The sequence below is a fragment of the Tauraco erythrolophus genome, chromosome 2 (genome assembly GCF_009769465.1).
Source record: "Tauraco erythrolophus isolate bTauEry1 chromosome 2, bTauEry1.pri, whole genome shotgun sequence".
In the NCBI taxonomy this organism is placed as follows: domain Eukaryota; kingdom Metazoa; phylum Chordata; class Aves; order Musophagiformes; family Musophagidae; genus Tauraco; species Tauraco erythrolophus.
The window spans coordinates 5,251,171-5,267,820 of record NC_141466.1 but is presented as its reverse complement, the minus strand read 5'-3'; the positions used below and the strand labels follow the sequence as shown (position 1 = coordinate 5,267,820).

At 44.9% G+C, this 16,650-nt stretch overlaps 1 protein-coding gene across 1 annotated transcript in view; it reads right to left on the bottom strand.

Annotated features, from left to right (window-relative positions):
* Window positions 1-424: 424 nt before the first annotated feature.
* The window catches only part of NHSL1 (NHS like 1), a 190,265-nt gene continuing 174,039 nt past the window's right edge, over window positions 425-16,650 (bottom strand). The window contains exons 6-8 of the mRNA XM_086632038.1: window positions 5,408-8,827; window positions 4,743-4,872; window positions 425-1,148 (exon numbers count right to left, since the gene is read on the bottom strand). Coding sequence (XP_086488164.1) covers window positions 425-1,148; window positions 4,743-4,872; window positions 5,408-8,827 — 4,274 coding nt within the window. The remainder of the gene's footprint in view (window positions 1,149-4,742; window positions 4,873-5,407; window positions 8,828-16,650) is intronic.

Here is a 16,650-nt window from a genome sequence, read left to right as displayed (position 1 = left end):
ACCACCGCGATGCTTTTTGAAGCAAATGTCCAGCTTGTACCACGGGAGCCTTCCCATTCCTCTTTTTCAGGCTCATTCCTAAATTTTGCTTGCACAATTGCAGTCTCAAGAAAAAGAAAAACTTCACACCCCTACAGGCTCTGAGAAAACTCCCCTCCCCCCCGCCCCAAGAGGACTTCTAAGGCTTTACACAAAAAATTCAACTGTTAACATTCTTTAAGCCACAGACCACTCATTGGAAGCAAGTCCTCCCCACCCCAGCCCGGCCATGCAGAACTATCATTGCTTCAGCATTTAAACACACACATGCAGTTCATGGAATAAATGCTCAGCAAAGTAAACTTGTCCTGGTCTGGGCTTTCTTCTGGAATCGAGTCCTCTGGCGTTTTCTAGACTAATATCCAATGACTTTTGTCACTGCCTTTTAACTTTCTTCAGCTGAAGGGCTTAGACACTTCCTTGAAGTACCTGGTTGAGTCATTAAGTCTAGATGGGTTGGATCCAGGGCCTCCTTGCAGCCTGCCTCCTCAGCATATGGAAAGTCATTCATGTCCATTTCATCGCTGTTGAACACATCAAGCTGCCTCTCTTGCTGCTCTTCCAAAGTCCTTCGGACCCTGCCCTCCGACTGTTCCACCGCTTCCCCATCTCCTTCACTAATGACGGTCATGGGGCTGCTCTGGATGCGGTTGCGGACATTGTACTTGCTGCTGGCAGCAGAGGGGGGCGTTCGTGACCGGCCGTACCTGGTGCCAGAGAAAGACATGCTCCTTGGCATCAGGCCCTCGCTCTTGGCCCACTCTTCCTGGGCCCGTTTGCTTTTGCTGGGTGAGCAGCTGGCAGGGCTGTCGGAAAGGTCAGGGGAGGCATCCGTCTTTGTCCGGTGGAATCGCGGGTCCGTGTTCTTCAACATCTCTGCCGCGGACATGCGGGAACTGGTGTCGCCGCGGCTCCCTTTCTTCAGCAGCAGGGCTTTGAAGTTGTCGTTGCTGGTGCTGCTCTTGCGAACGCTTCTCTGAATGGATCCGGCTTGTTTGAGGGTAGCTAAGGTCGGGGAAGCACCAGTGGGAGTTACGGGGGGCGATGGAGAATGGTTGCGGGTACGGTCGTCTTCAGAATCTTTACGGCCAAGGACTTTCCTTTTGGATCTGAGTTTGAAAAACAAACAAAAAAAAGGACCAAATTAAAAATGAAACTTTTTACTTCCCCTAATTAAACTCAGCTTAGAGACATGACAATGAATTAAGCTAAAGCAGAGAGAGGGATAAGGGTGGAGTAATGTAAATCTAAAGCATGAATTAAGAACACCACCAAAACTGTATAGGCATTAATGCAGGTATTGGAGTATAAGCTAAGTTTGTTGCTCATTGTCTGCAAATCTGGAACAATGAAACTACTAAAACCAGCAATACTGATGTCTAAAACACTTTAGAGAATTTAGCAAATCAGGTTTTCTGGAGTCAGTATTGAACTGCTAAGACTAATGCATTATAAAGATTATATTCAATGCCATTTATCTGTTAGTTTGGGGATTTGATTAAAAGTATGTCATCCAGAGTAAGTCAGGGGGTTTTGGTTTGGTTTATTTTGTTTTACTACTTCATTTGATGCTCTCTGGAGAATTAGAAGTGTAGTTCAGTGCACTTGCCTTTAGAAAAGGATTTGCAAAGCACTGCGGCTGAAGTTAAGACGAAGTAAAGTGAGCCACATGTAACCATTCTGGATTAAATTATTTTAAAAAAATATCCCCTCCCCAACCAAAACATTAAATGAATAGTGAAAACCGAGTTTTCCAGCTTCTATTAAGATGCACGGACAAAATTCACAGTTCTGTTGGTGCTCTGTCACTGCAACTCTTTGACTAAATGAAGGAGGGACCGACTGTCTGACATGAAAATCATCTTTCCAAATGAAAGGGTGGAGAGATTTTTAATTTAAATGTAAAGTGCAGGGATAACAAAAAAAAAGAAAAAAAAGAAGAAGAAACGATCATGGAAGTGGGAATAAGTGGAAACTGGACTTCTATTGCCCCATTTTCACACTACTAGAAATCTTAAAGAAACATATTACATGCCTGGTATCTGTAGGAAAGCTGCTTTGCTTCTTTGCAGGCTAAGCAAGAATTAATTCAAAAAGATTGTATAAAGCCTAATTTTAAATATGCTATTTGCAAAAGTTTAAAACAAGTCAGCAGACTTGTTGCAAACGCAAGATTATCCTGCTGTAATTCTGTATTGATTTTCATCAAGCTTGTGTTCAATACAGACCGCTTCCCTTGTAAAGCAGGTTTCTACTTAATGTGATTTTTAGCTGTACTTTCTTAAAAGCCTTGAGATTTTGCCAAGGCAAGCTCAAATGTCTTTATGCATTGCAGCCCACTGAGAAGAAAACAAAGTAGCTGGATCCATCAGCTGAGTAGGTGGCAGCAACAGGCATTGCCATAAACTCTGCCAAGACTTTGGAGCAATCCTGACTCTCTCAAGTGGTGAAGTTTATGCATGTATCACTTACAATACCCCCCCAGAGGCAGCTGTAACAGCTGTTATTTTCAGCTGCTGCTGCCTCCACCTGCCCTTCTGGCAGAAGAATGCAACAGGGACATCTATTCAGCTTGAGGATGAACGGGCACCAGGAGAGAGCACAGGGATAAAACGACGACTTCAGTAGTGGCAAACCTAAGAACCTTAGAATCACAGAATGGTTTGGGTTGGAAAGGACCTCAAAGATCATCTAGTTCCAGCCCCCCCTGCCACGGTGTGTCAGTACCGTAGGCAGCACGTGAATTTGGTGCTTGGACCCTCTGCGAGTCTCTGTGTGAACATTCGTGTGCATTGGTTACAGGGAAAAGATTTCCCTTCGTTAGGGTGTTGGCTGCCTATGGGTATCTTTAAACCCTGCAATGCTGGGGTTGTACTGCTGCCAAAAACCAAATGAAATTCCAAAATGAACGGAAAGCAAAATTCGATTACAAAGATCTGCAGGGAAAGGTTTAGTTATCCTGACTTGATTCAGCAGGACGGTGAATGCAGTGCAGAGCGGTCAGTTTGCTGTCAGCATCTAACCAGCTTTTCTCAGCATGTATGAATTATGGCAGAAACTTAAAATCAAGAGCCAGATTTGGTTTTGGTGGCTTTTCAGACAAAGATTGGGTATATATTCAAACAAAACTCTGACTCAAACTCAGACTGTTCTTACTGCCCTTAACACACATAGCACTGAATTTCTTGCCTTACTCCAAAGCACAAATTCAAGAGTGCCAATCACTGAAATGACACCTTTTAGAAATAGGGGGGGAACAAAACGTGGTTTATTAACTAACAACCAAGGAGGATTGTGGTTCAAGTCTAAAGCCAGCAAAAGCAAGGTCTTAATAACAAATGTGTCAAGCAGTTTTAACTATGTCACATCCAGTTCCATTGTCCATTTCCCCATAAACTCACGAATTCCATGTATGTGCATACACAGAGATCCACTCTCTATCTGCATACATAATGGAGAAAGGCTACTGGCCAGAATATTTCATTCTAAAACCAGATTTGTCACAGTCCTAGTGAGAGCCATGCAACACCAATGCCACAGATCATTTTTAGAACAGCTCCTACAGGCCAAGTCCTCAGGGGTAACTATAAGTTGTAAAAAGTCAGTATCATATATGTAATTTTTCTAACACCTGAAACAGAATTGTTTCAAAAATCAAAAATAGCATTGGCATCCCAAGTGCTGCAGTCTCTCAACTCCCAGCCACGTTCTCACAAAAGGCTTCTCCCATCCCAGCCCCACAGTGCTCCTGATGCAGAACTCTCACACGGATGCTCAAACTGACCAAACACCTGGATACACCTATATGGATGCTGCCAAGCACTTTCTGTGACCAGTTAAAAAGTGATGGGCCCTCCAAATTCTGAAGTAAAAGACAAAGCCACAAGATGGCACTACCACTACGCCAATTCTAGTCTAAAAGCAAGCTCAGGAGTTCAGAGAGTGGTTATGGTCTTCTGTGTGTACTGTTTAAATGGTGCACACATTTTGTTGAGTGGTTTTAAGATTATTTTTTTTTTGACAACCTAACATGGACAGCATAAAAATCTAGTTGCCTATTCAGGATGATTTTGGTTTTAAGGGAAATGAATAATGTCGTTAATAATAGAGCCAGTATTGCACATTTCATTCATGAACCAGTTTGACACAAAACACCCGACCTCAGGCTGGATTATGGCAAACTATAATCCAGCGTTTGCCATATGTTTTGCCATATGACTGACATGTCGTGTTACTTGCCAGTTTCAGCCACGCTTGCCATGAAGCATTAGCGTTGAGCCTCTGTCCCAAACTGCACCATATAAGCAGCGGAGAGAGTAAAAAGAGATGGAGAAGAACGAGAATGAAAACAAAAAGATACACAGAAAAAGCAACAGTAGAGTTAATATGGCAGATTGAGAACAGTACAATAAATACTAGACATAACTCGATATTTTAAGGAGCAGGCTATTTATAATATCATCTACATTGATTTAATCTGGTAGCTTTTAGTTCGGAATGGATTTAATATATTTGTAAAACAGCAAAACACAAGTTCTTTTCCTTATCTTTTTCATATATAGCCTTACTAGAAAGTTGATAAACGTGTGCTTTCTGTTAAAGCAATGACTGCTGTAATTGGGTATTTTAGTAAAACAACGTTAAATTGATTTTTCAGAGAACTACCAGACCTGACAGCATGAGAAGGGCAATTTCCACAGTACCTGTGAATGGCTGCAAAAAGATCCTCAGTAGTCCTTGGTCTCGCTGGTGTTGCCACCCCGTCCGTCTCCTCCCCATAACTATTGCTCGGCAGGAACGAACTATTTGCTGTATCCGATTCAAACACCTCCACTACGCAGAGAGAACAAACAACACCGTCAGTCCGTTGTGGGAACCCAACAGGAATACGATCCCGAACCCAGTCCTTGCTGCCTCTAAGGCAAGGCATCCGAGACACTGGGTGAGTGCCCCGTTGTCATTACTGGGATTTCAGACCAACGCTTGCTTAGGAAACTGCAGAGCACAGAACGCCTACTGCCTGCTTGCACACGCAGGCGGAGAACGATACCGAAAGGAAATCTGTCCCGTTTCCACTAAAACGCAAAATCGACACGAACAAAGCTAACCATCTTTTCCTAGCACAGGTAAACAAAGCATCATTTTCTTTCCATGTCTGCAATAATGAGAAGCGAGAAAGGAATTGCAAGAACTCTCACAGAAAGTATTAATCTGATCTCTGCAACTTTCTTTAGGCTTTCAAACCATCTCAAGAGGCTCTTTTCTCTGCAGAAGCCCACCCGAACGCAAGGAGGGCTACTCTCGCTCCCCAGCTTCTTTAAAACAGCTACTGCTGCGTCTGAAGAAGAGTCAGAGGAAAGAGACTCACCACTTTCGTTCTCTTGAGAGAGGTGCCCGTCAGCGTTACTGCCGCCGTCTTGGCTGCTGCCTGAACTGCTTCCTTCGTCAAAAGCGGACTGCTCCTCCTGCCTGGGTTCTTCTCGAGCTGGTGATGCAGCAGGCTGTACCACAAAGGCACTAGTTCCCACTGTCTCAGAGAAGGTGAATCCAGCAGCTCCTCCCTCAGGAACCAGGCTGCCAGAGTCCATCTCGCTAGAACTGAGTCCATCTGTAAGACAATTTGTCGCCTCCTCGCAGTGTGCAAGCACAGCGTCTCTCTTAGTTGGGCTCGAAGTGCCTCTGACAGTCTCACTCGCTTCAGCTGCTTTCTCCACTGTAAGATCTAACTGTGGAGGTGGTACAACGAGGAACAGTTTGGGTTTCTTTGAAATAGGAGGTGGTTTCTTGCTTGGCAATACAACCTGAGTCTTGTCGGGAGACGCTGGTGACCCCTGAAGTGACATGCCAGAAGGGAGGTCTTCGCTCTGCACTGAAGACTCAGTTGCATCTTCAGTAGCTCTCCGCACGGAATCAGCTTCGAAAGACTTGTTCAGACCTACTGCACTTGCAGGCTTTTGATCGCTGCCATGTGCAGGTATGTTATCGGAGAGGACGAGAGGAGAACCCCGCGCCAGTGTCTGAGCGGAGTTTGTAAACGAAGTGCCTTGTGTTTTCGTGTCCTCTTCACCTAAGCTGGTACTGAGTCTTAGTGAGAGAGATGGCTTTAGGGAAGACTGCGACGATGAATTTACAGTACCCTTTTCCTGAGAGATGGTTTCAGAAGCAGACTCGGGTGATGGTTCACCTTCTGTTGCTTTTTTCACAGACCTCAGCTGCACCATTTGCAACGCTTTGGTAGTTACTAAGGGCATCACGGGTCTCGACGCGTCTTGCTTGTTGAGTGGCTGTTTCACTGGACTGTAGCAAGAATCCTCCTGGTTACGTTTCTTAAAAGAATACTGTGGGTATATTGTTGCACCTTGCGTTAGTTTGGGATCAAGAGGTGGTGCTGGTGGCGGGACACCTAAGGGGAAAGTAGATGGAGAAGGAACAGGGGAAGAGAACGAACTGATGGCGGCTTCTTGCGGAAACCATGGGACAGTCTGGGCACAGGAAGAAGTTACATCAGCTTCTGGCGGAGGAGGGGGGAATGTGGGAGAGGCTGGCAATGGTGACAGATCCATGACTTCTGCTGGAGGAGGAGGAGGGGGGGGAGGAGGAGGAGAAAGTTCAGGGCAACGTGGAGGAGGTGTTGCAAGAGGAGGTGCACCAGAATCTGGAGGAGAGCTCAGGGCGGGGTCCAGTTTCTTCACACTCACACTCCCTTCAGTAGATGTATTTGAAGAAAGAGAAGTGGAGGATGAAGACATGGAGACTGAAGACAGAAGAGAGGATTTCCTTTCAGGCACTTTAGGCTTCATCTTGGATTTCCCGTTTCCTGATGCTGCAGGTTTTAAAAAGACAGGCACTGGAGTAAGCGCAGTGGGTGTATTGGACTGGCTGGAGTACCCACTCGATGGCGATGTGACACGGTGGGATTTCTCCGGTGAAGCGCTCTTTGGTTTGGCCAGTCCACTGGGCACTTGTGGCACAGAAGCCCTTGAGCCATCACTGAAGTGGCTGATGCTGTAATCACTGAGAGCAGATGACGCACTGGCAGAAGGGGTCACTGGGGATTTTACCTGGTCATCTGCCACTGCGGCATAGTCGCTGTAGTAACCCCACTGGTCAGCGTACTCCGACTTGATGCTGCTTGTTTCGCTCTGAGAGGGAGTGACTGTGCAGATGGAGTACAGGTTGGGAGCAGTGGTGGACATCATGCTGCTGCTTGCGCTGATTGAGCTTTGGCTGCGGGAGCGCAACACCCAGGGATCCTCATAATCACTGCAGGGGCTCTGGGAAGGGGAGCTGCTGTTCTTGCACTTGAGATTCAACTGCAGAGAATGCTGGAGAGTGGCAATGAGGGTTTCATCAAGTACCTGCCCATTGGACTGGGCTTTTTTCTTGGGCACCCTTCTGAGTGAGTCCGTTCTGGATGGTGGCAAAGGTGGCTTCTTTGCCTTTTTCAGAGAGATGTTTCTTGCAAGGGACTTGTCACCTTGGCCTGACTGGTTGTTCGGATGTTTCTTCTCCTTTCCTTCAAAGACGTTTATCACGCTGTCTCTGGGGTTCCCAAAACCATTACTACTATTGCATGGCATGTCTGACTTCAGTCCGGAGTCCATATGCATAGAACCGTAATAACTGTCGTGGTCCACAGAATACAGAGAAGTAGAATCGTCCCTGACCGAAGTCCTCTCCAGGCTGCTGCTGCTGAGGTTGCTACCGGGAGTGGCGCAGCCTGGTGAGGTAGAAACCACCTTGTGTGAAGGAGTCTCGCTGTTTTCTGCAGACTTGTACAGCCAATGCTCTGTGCTGTTCACTGCCGCTTGCGCTCGCTCCCCTGAATAGCTCGATTCACTCCTACCATCGCTGTCCTGGGAAGGGTTTGGCAAAGCAAGATTGTTCCTACAACTGTAGCTCACGCTCTGAGACCCGGCCTCTGCGTTTCCAGGAGTGCTAAGAGAGACAGCAGAGTCACCAAGGGAAAGCATCATGACAGTATTAGAGGGGATGGTATCCGAAGTCTGTGAGTGGCGCGTGGAGCTGCTCTCGCTCCAGTTACCGCTTGATGAATGGTGATCTTCTTTCCCACTTACTGCACTGCTGGCAACAGGATTGTCTCTTGGCTTCGGGTAGACAGTGGAGCTGCTGATTTTACTATCCAACGATCCGACACTCTGGGCAGTGTGAATAACGATAACTTCTGAGGAGGATGACAGTGTTGCGTTGGGTATGATGCTCGTTGAGTAGGTGGCATGAGGAGAGACCACACACGCTGGGCTTGCGGACTTTTCGCCATCATAGCTTCTCACCTCTTGAGACTTTGGCCTCGACAGGGTCCCTGTTGTGGGATTGTTCCTCAGATGCACAACACTATCGTCCACTTGCAGTTTACTTATCTGGTGGGGTAAAGTGCCAGCGACGTCTTCCGTCTGCCTAGAGATGCTCTGTGTCTGCTCCAGGGACTGCAGAGACACTCTCGCACCAGCCCGAGGCAAGCTGTGAAAACCTAAGTCGCTATTTTGGCGAGAAGCAAAGGTAACTGCAGCAGAATCACTCATCACCGACATGTTTCCAGACGAGCTGGAGAACTGAGACATCTGGGCTGCGATGCCTTGTCCTTTCTGCGCTCGTATTCTTCTCATCGAAGGAGGCACCACTTTAACGTCCTCCGTCTGGCAGCTGGTGTCCTTGGTTTCAGAGCGCTGCCCAGCAGAGCGATAGCTGTCCAGTCTCCCTAGCGTGGAGCAGTGATCGGGGACATACATCGAATGCCCTCGGAAATCACTTTGGCCAGCGCCAACTGCTGGAGTCAAAATAAAATAATTATTCCTTGAAGCACAAATTCACATTTATCTTCTTACTTGTTTAAAAACAAAAAAAAAACCCAGTCAACTGCTTGATCCCCATGCTCTTGAAGGTTATGCCTTCTGAAAAAGAATCTGCAACAATGGATTTTGCACAGGCAACGTGTGTTTTCTGCATTTCTCTTCCCTTTTTCCTTACTACCAGGAACCTTCTGCTTACAGAATCATCTGCGTTCCTGCTGCACATTCGACACATAAAATCCTCTGTTTATAACATGGTAATAATTTCCATAGTAATCAGTTGTGTCAGAAACCAAGTAGCACTGTTTGACTTCCAGTAGGCAAAGCAGCAGGAACAGACAAAAGCCTGAGAAACGTGAAGTGTGTTTCCATGCTAATGCCTCACGCAATAAAGAAAAGGGGAAGGAAATGTGGAGACTAATGTGAATAATCAGAGCTGCTTTCTAAAAGCATTACACTTCAGCAAAAAAATTTCAGGAGACACAGATAACCCTCCAAGTCTTGCAGTTCGTCTGAAAGGAAGTTAACACATTGAAACATGCATTGTTTTACCACAAATAATACATATGCTAGAACAGCATTTATACAAAGACATTATCCACCACTGCAAAGAAAACCATTAAATAACATTTCTCCATACAATTACTTTCTATTTATCATAAAGGAAAAACTCCAAGAAGCGGGGAAAAGAAACGGCTAGTACTGATGGTCATCTCATCCTCAGCACCATCAGGAATAAAAACTGTATTTTTTTTAAATGAAGTAATAATCATATACTGGCATAAAAAAAAAACTTTGAAGACAATGGAAAAACAGTTTTAGTTTAAAATATAGTTATCACTGGGTCAGTAGAAAGGACACTAGGGTTCTTTTAAACTTACATTTTTATTGGCAGCTGCCTTCTAAAGTCACAAACCAGAGCACTGCTTTAAAATTAGCCTGTGTAAGGCTGTTGCTTTTCAATTCAGTTGCGTTACTGTATAAATAGCAGACACGAGAGGCAGGCGTGCTGCTGGAGATGCTTGTAAGGATGCTGCATATGTCACTGCGGGGGAAAATTGGTTATTTCAAGTCTCCGCCTCAAAGCGAGTCTCAGGAGTGATGAAGTGGCATGCCTGATACGACTGTTCTCCTTTCATATCCACTATATGGACCTGGACCAGGAGGATAGGTATTCTTATCATGCAGCTTTAATATCATTTAAAGGACATTTCATTACTCTTATTCTTGGTAGGCAAAAGGGGCATTTAGGATAAGGAAAAGGGGGCTCTGAAAAGGCTACAGTGAAAGCAGCGCACACAAAAAGATTGTTTACTTCTTTTCCCCAGGCACATAAGTAGTCTTCTAGCAGCCTGAAGCCTATTTAGGTTGCGTTGTGTAGATCCTCCTGCTCTCACGAAAACGTAGCCTCTTTCTGCTTCTGGTAGGGGTTTGCAGCAAAGCTAGGTTCTTGGATGCTGGCAAACACCTTGGATAATCTAATATGAGATACTGTCAGAACAGATGGACTACTGCAGCCAACCAAGAGAGGTATTTGCATATTCTGTATACAGTTATTAAGAACTGTACAGTAAGAAAAATAATTTTGTTTTCCACGTGTATTTTTTCTACAGAATCAGGTTAAGAGAGAGAAAAATATCAAAGTAGACATGAATAATGTTTCTGGAACCATGACATCACCAATTAAAAATAGTAATAGTTAGCCAATTAAAAATAGTAATAAAAATCTGTGTACCGAGTTACCCAAATAACCAAAGAGATGGGGTATTTTTCTTCTTTCTACCACTACGAAATGTACATACACACACACGAGACAGAGGATGGGGCTTGTGGAGAAGGAAGCTGCCAGCGCTACAGCAAGTATCTAACACCATCCCATACTGACCTGTGGTGGAGAGCCCCTCATCTCAGTATGCAGCACGCCTGCACCCACGCAGGGAGCTAAATGCAGTCCACTTCACACGTGGCGTAACGCGCACGGACAGTTTATGCTTGTTTAAAACGTTACTGCTGGGGAAGGCAGATGGCAAAGCAGGAGAACACTGGCCTTGCTAACGTCCCCTCTTCTCCTTCCAAAACCAGGAGTGTCGGAATGCATTATCGGGACGTACTGTTTATTGCAAATGCAAAATGTCTGAAATACAGAATGAAACCTCGGCGCTACATCTAAGCTACTAAGTGAAAGAGGCCAAGGGCCCTTCTTGTGTCAATCCAAGCTAAGCTCTTTTCTGGCGAGGACGGCTGGGGAGCAGCTCCTGCCCCGTCCCCTGGCACCCATGCCCGGACAGATCCTGGGAGACTGCTGGCTGGCCCGGGCCAGAGCAGCGCCGGAGGAGCACGCCAAGGAGAGGGCAGGACAAACGAGTGCAGGACGCTGTTCAGCATCACTGGTTACTAGAATAGATGTAACTTGAGGTCCAGGCTAATACACTCATGGAAACTGCATAAATTGACTCAACGGCAGCAGACCTTTCAACCTCGATACTGCAGGGAAGCCCATCAGGGCAGGTCTTTGCACCAGTGTGAGGCCTCTTGTAGGTGGAATAGCTCAGAGCCCAAATAAATACAGGGTTCAGAGGGGGTGAGACAGCCCAGTCTCAGGAGTATAAACTACAGGGCTACATCCTTCAATCATTATACGGGATACAATCAGTGAAGGCCTTTCCATGGCTGTTGCTATTACAAGAACACAACTCTGAGGTTTTAAATATTTTTGGTAGAAGTGTAGCATATTCTGAAATTACTTCAGCTTTGTTTTCAGCTTTACATGTATGCGCAGTCTCATGCAAAGCTGTGAGGATTTACTTGCCCTTTATAATACAGCAACTGCTCTTTTTACAGTTCTGTTTCCTGAAGAGGGACAACAGAAATCTGCAGGGAAAATGGTTCAAAAAAACAACCACAGGAACATTTAGGACTCAGGTAAGCTCTTTAAATGTTGAGGGTTTTAAGATTTTGGTGGAACCGAGAGGAGGGTAGTGAGGACTATTCTGCTTGCAATTTCCAAATGCACTGTAAAACTCTCACTCGCTTCCAGAGTAACACTGAAAAGCAAGGGTTTTCAAAATTTTTTAAACCCAAACTGCCTTTGTTGGTACTGCAGCCAGAAGATGAACAATCCAATTCTAAGGGACAGCTCAAACCTTTCATTGGCTATCACATTGAAAATGCTATGTCTCTCACAAAAAAACGCTACAACAGAAGTTACAAGATGTTTCTGCAAGACCAAAATTCTGGAATCATGAATCAGAGCTTTTAGAGAACACCACCCATAAGTCCCTTTAGTTGCAGGGGTGATGTCTGAGCAGAGAGCATGAGAAAACACTGCAGAACTGGACATCAGGTTACAGATGCTGAATATTATAAAGTCAGAAGTGGCTGCAATTTGGTGGTACGATAAATGGGGCTGAAAGTAATCAATAATCACCTTGTCTGCATTTTATATTATCCTGTGTCCAGCAGCCCTGCAGCCAGTGCTACATCCACCACAGGAGACCTGTATCTACACTCCTTTCTTCTTTATTACCCTACTACTTACTATGCTGAAAATATCTCTCAGGGCAACTGCTCTTTCCTAATGCACATGTTCAGCGTAGACTCCAGCAGCAAGTAAAGAACATCTACTATCTGGAACAACCAAAACATGCAACATATTTAACACCTCTTGCATGGAAGCACAGAGAAGAGGTTCAAATGCATACCTTAGCTCCAAGAGCTTGATCCAAGATAGGCATAGACAGGTTACACCAGTTTTTCCTGACTCTGGTTGCTACCGGTATTGCTTATGAGAGATGACAGGGACTGAGACTGAATGCAAATTTGATGGAAAAAAGAAAGTGTCTGCACGTAATCCCTAGGGCCAGGTACTAGCTACTAGAAGACTCCCTGTCTCCCTGTGACTCTGGCTGATCTGGTGGCACCAGCAACTTGCTGCCGAGAATCAGCAAAAAGGTCCTCTGCATTGAAATGAGCATAAAAGCCTGAGGATTTCAGAGGATAAAATGTAAGTGTGCTGGTATCATAAAGAATATGCTTGTTTCAACTAGTATATAGAAGCAATCTCTCTTTCCAAACTTCTGACTAATCATTTCTCCTATAAGCACTTGTCTCTTGTGCCACAGGCACATTCCTAAGATTTGTTGCTTTCATCTTCTCTCCATGCCCCACCTAGCTATCCTCCTCCAAACCTGGTGACCTAGCCAAGCCACTGTGCAGGCACCACAACTTCCAGTGTTACAAAAAACCCCCCAGATTCTTCATCTATTTTACCCTAGTACTGACACATCAAATGATTTTTTAATAGATGCTCAACAAGAAACAAACAAGTACATCAGGCTCATGGCAATTTTAAGGAATTTTCACTGTGCTCCATGAAGCATCTGCAATCTCTCAGAGGGGAGAAACACATTGCAGAGAATCCTGCAACACTTTTCAGGAATCCTTGCATGTATCACTGCCACCCTGAAAGGGAGAATTTTGATGAAAATATTGGGAATTTAAGTTTTTGTGATTGTCTTCATTTCACTAACTGAACAGCCTCTGGTAAAGATTATATTCCTGGCATCTCTGTCTTTCATCCCCTATTGTCAAAAAGTAGATGATACGTACTTGGTAACACCCTGATCTCTGGATGAATAATGCTGGAAACGTACAACGTTGAGAAACTACAGCTATAAAACCAGTATTAGTTAAAAGGTACACAGTAACTCTGATAGAGAGATATTCTCTCCAAAGACTGTTAAAGTTGCAACTTGAAGCAGGATACAGAATTACTTGGCTTGAACAGCTGAGTATTTGTGTGGTATTCCAGCAGGACCACTGGATATCTGGGACTCTTCTTACCTGTGGGACCTGTAACTGCTGGTGCTGAAGGGACTAATTGGAAAAGAATATCAATTAAGAGGAGTCTTCAACAGAACAGCTGAGTTCCCAAGGATCAGAAGGACTTATGTGCCCCCATGTTGCTGAGATGGAATTATTTCCTCTAAGGCATGTCAAAGGAGAAGCTTCAACAGTCCCAAATGATACCATCTAGTTAGTATCAACAGGGGATCTGAGCTGTGCCACAAGAAGAAGTCAGTCATATCCATCCTGATGACTGACAGGAGGTCCTGTAGGTGACAACTCATTGTCAGCTATTGAAAATGGGAGGCAGGGAAACAAGCTGAAGAAAAGCATGAGGTCATTCTGACCCTCTGACCCCTTTCATTAGGAAGAAAAAAAAAAAAGGTAGATGAGGAGGAAAAAAAATAAATCAGAGAACTGTAAAGACCCCAAATTGCACCTTGAAGTGGGAAAAAAAAAAGTACTGAAATAATTCAAGGAAAGTACATACAAAGCATAATTTAGAAGGCATTTTTTGACAAACCAAAAGAGGACAGAAACTTTGTTTGATTAAAGAAAGGCAAAATGCTTAGTTGAAGAAGAAGAAATCAAGAGATGGAAAACTTGAAGATGGTTTCGGTGAGGTGAGGTATGTTTACTTGAAGATGAACTGTGGTGGAACCGATACCCAGGTCTGTGACCTACTCCTCCTGCAAGACAGGGAGAGGGTCCGGGACACCAGATGTTGTCCATCAGCCTGGGACTGCACCAGTGCAGAGCTCTGGAGAAACACAGAACCAGGTACCTGGTACCTTCAGAAAAAGAAAGTAAGTCCGAGCCAGACCTAGAGCACTGACACAGAGAAGGAACCATGGAAATGTGAAGGCATTTTGCTGCCTTTATTTAAACTGGAGAGTTGAATGAGTGAAGGAAGCTGAAGATAACCAAGAGCCAAGAAATGAGCAAGGCCTGAGACAGGTTCTCCCAGAGAGCTGCTCATCTCTGCTAAACTTCTGTTTGGGAATCATCTTCTTGCCTGAGGGGAGAATACCGGTTTGCATGTAAGGTACCATCTGAAGAAGACAGCTACCGGCAATGGATAGTGGCAAAAGAGAGCAGAGAAACTGAGAGCACAAAAACTTTAAGTAAAACATCAACTCAAAGTTTCTTGCCCTTTCTGCTGTTTTGATGCAACACTGACTCCATTAAATACATACATAATATTTATGTTCTGTGAGACAATTCAGAGGTGTGCAAAACCAATTTTTTCCTTGCTGTGTTTGGCAGAGAGAGGAATGCTTTGCCTTCTCCTCTTATTTTGGTATCGCTCTGCTAAACAGTACTGAGGTCCTGCTGTTAAAAAATCACTGTTCGGAAAATAACTAGCATCTCTGAACTGGTAGGCATCTCATACTCTTATTCCATCTCAGAATGCCACCTATCACGTCACGTCACGTCACGTCACGTCACATCACATCACATCACATCACAGCTATTTACACAGCGTTTTTAACGTGGAAGTTTTCAGGCTATGCAGAGAGACCGGTTCATCGCGGGAAGACACCTGTGAAAACATGGCAGCACCACAATGCTCAAAAGCAGCAATGTTTAAAGATACTTTCAGCACATGCCTCATGGGTGCAGTTAATGACTCCTTTCAGTACGTTTGGCTAAATTCGACAAGGGTGCCACGGCCGCTGAACTCAGGCCAGTAACCAGCACAGGCTCTCTCTTCTGTTTGGACTTTTTTGTTCCAAAGCAGCCAGGGGAGAACCCCAGCAGCTTGGCCCGGCAGAAGCTCTTCCAGGCTCTCTCGCAAGAAATGAAAATAGTTCAAGCTTGGTGGAAGCTTTGAGGTTCTCTCAAGTTTCTGCTTCCTTCTGAAGGATAAACAAGAGGTAAGAAGAATCTGCTGTACGTGTTGGTTATTTAGCCTGTGCACAGCAACTTTGGTGTACCAAGGGATTTTAATCTTTGTGTAAATATTATAGCCATTCGCAGCAATGCTTCAGGGGAGAAACAAAGAGATTTATTCAGCTGAAACCACAGGGAGAATGTCAATAGGCACAATGCAATTGCTTGATTTGGAGTTTAGTCCGGATCCTTGTTCCGATCAAATGAACTGTGGAATGTTTTAAAACAACTCATTGTTTGTTTTGGGACAGCGTAAGAAAATAGGGAACGGACGGCTACAGAAACATTTGGGGAGTGACAGGGGAGAAAAGGCAGAAAGAGCACTGAACATGGACGGGGGAGACTTAATTTATTCCCAGCCTTGCCAGCGGCCTGGTGGGTGACTCTGGCGAAGGCACCTCACTGCAGCATGCCTGGTTTCCCCGTCTGTAAGATGAAGACACTGATAACTCTTCTCTTTTCAAGCACACTTTTGTTTCCAGTCGTGGAATGCAGTACGTTAACAGGATGGATACTGCCATCAGAGAGTTTTCCTGGCACACGTTTTGCTGTCTGGACGACATACAACCGCCACAGAAGCAACATGAAGCTCCTCAGACAACTTCCACTGTAGGGCAGATGGCTGAAGCCCTACGTGCCTGCCGGTTGTGGGCCAGGGAACTGGCCAGAGAGAGCTCCTACAGTGAGATATGGCCAGCCCTGAGATTTCTGCAACTTAAAATAGGAGCCAAGGAAGACCTTCAAGCAGTGCAACATGAAACACGCTCAGCATAGAGATGAAAGACCAAAATCAAGACCTTAAAACCTGTCACCCTTAGCAAACAGATTGGGAAGAGCTGCAAACTTCTTTTAAGATATTCATTGAAGACTTCTTTTTAAGATTGATGCCAACTCCATTCTTAGTTTATTCCATCAGGTAAACTATAGTTGATGTTTCCAAGCATTAAATATCTGTCTGAAGCAGTCACAAACACAACCTTCAAGTTTTGGAAATGCTGCTGGCAGGAAGCATTCTCCACACCTCCACCCAAGTACGTTTGTCACTCGTTTCAAAATCCACATG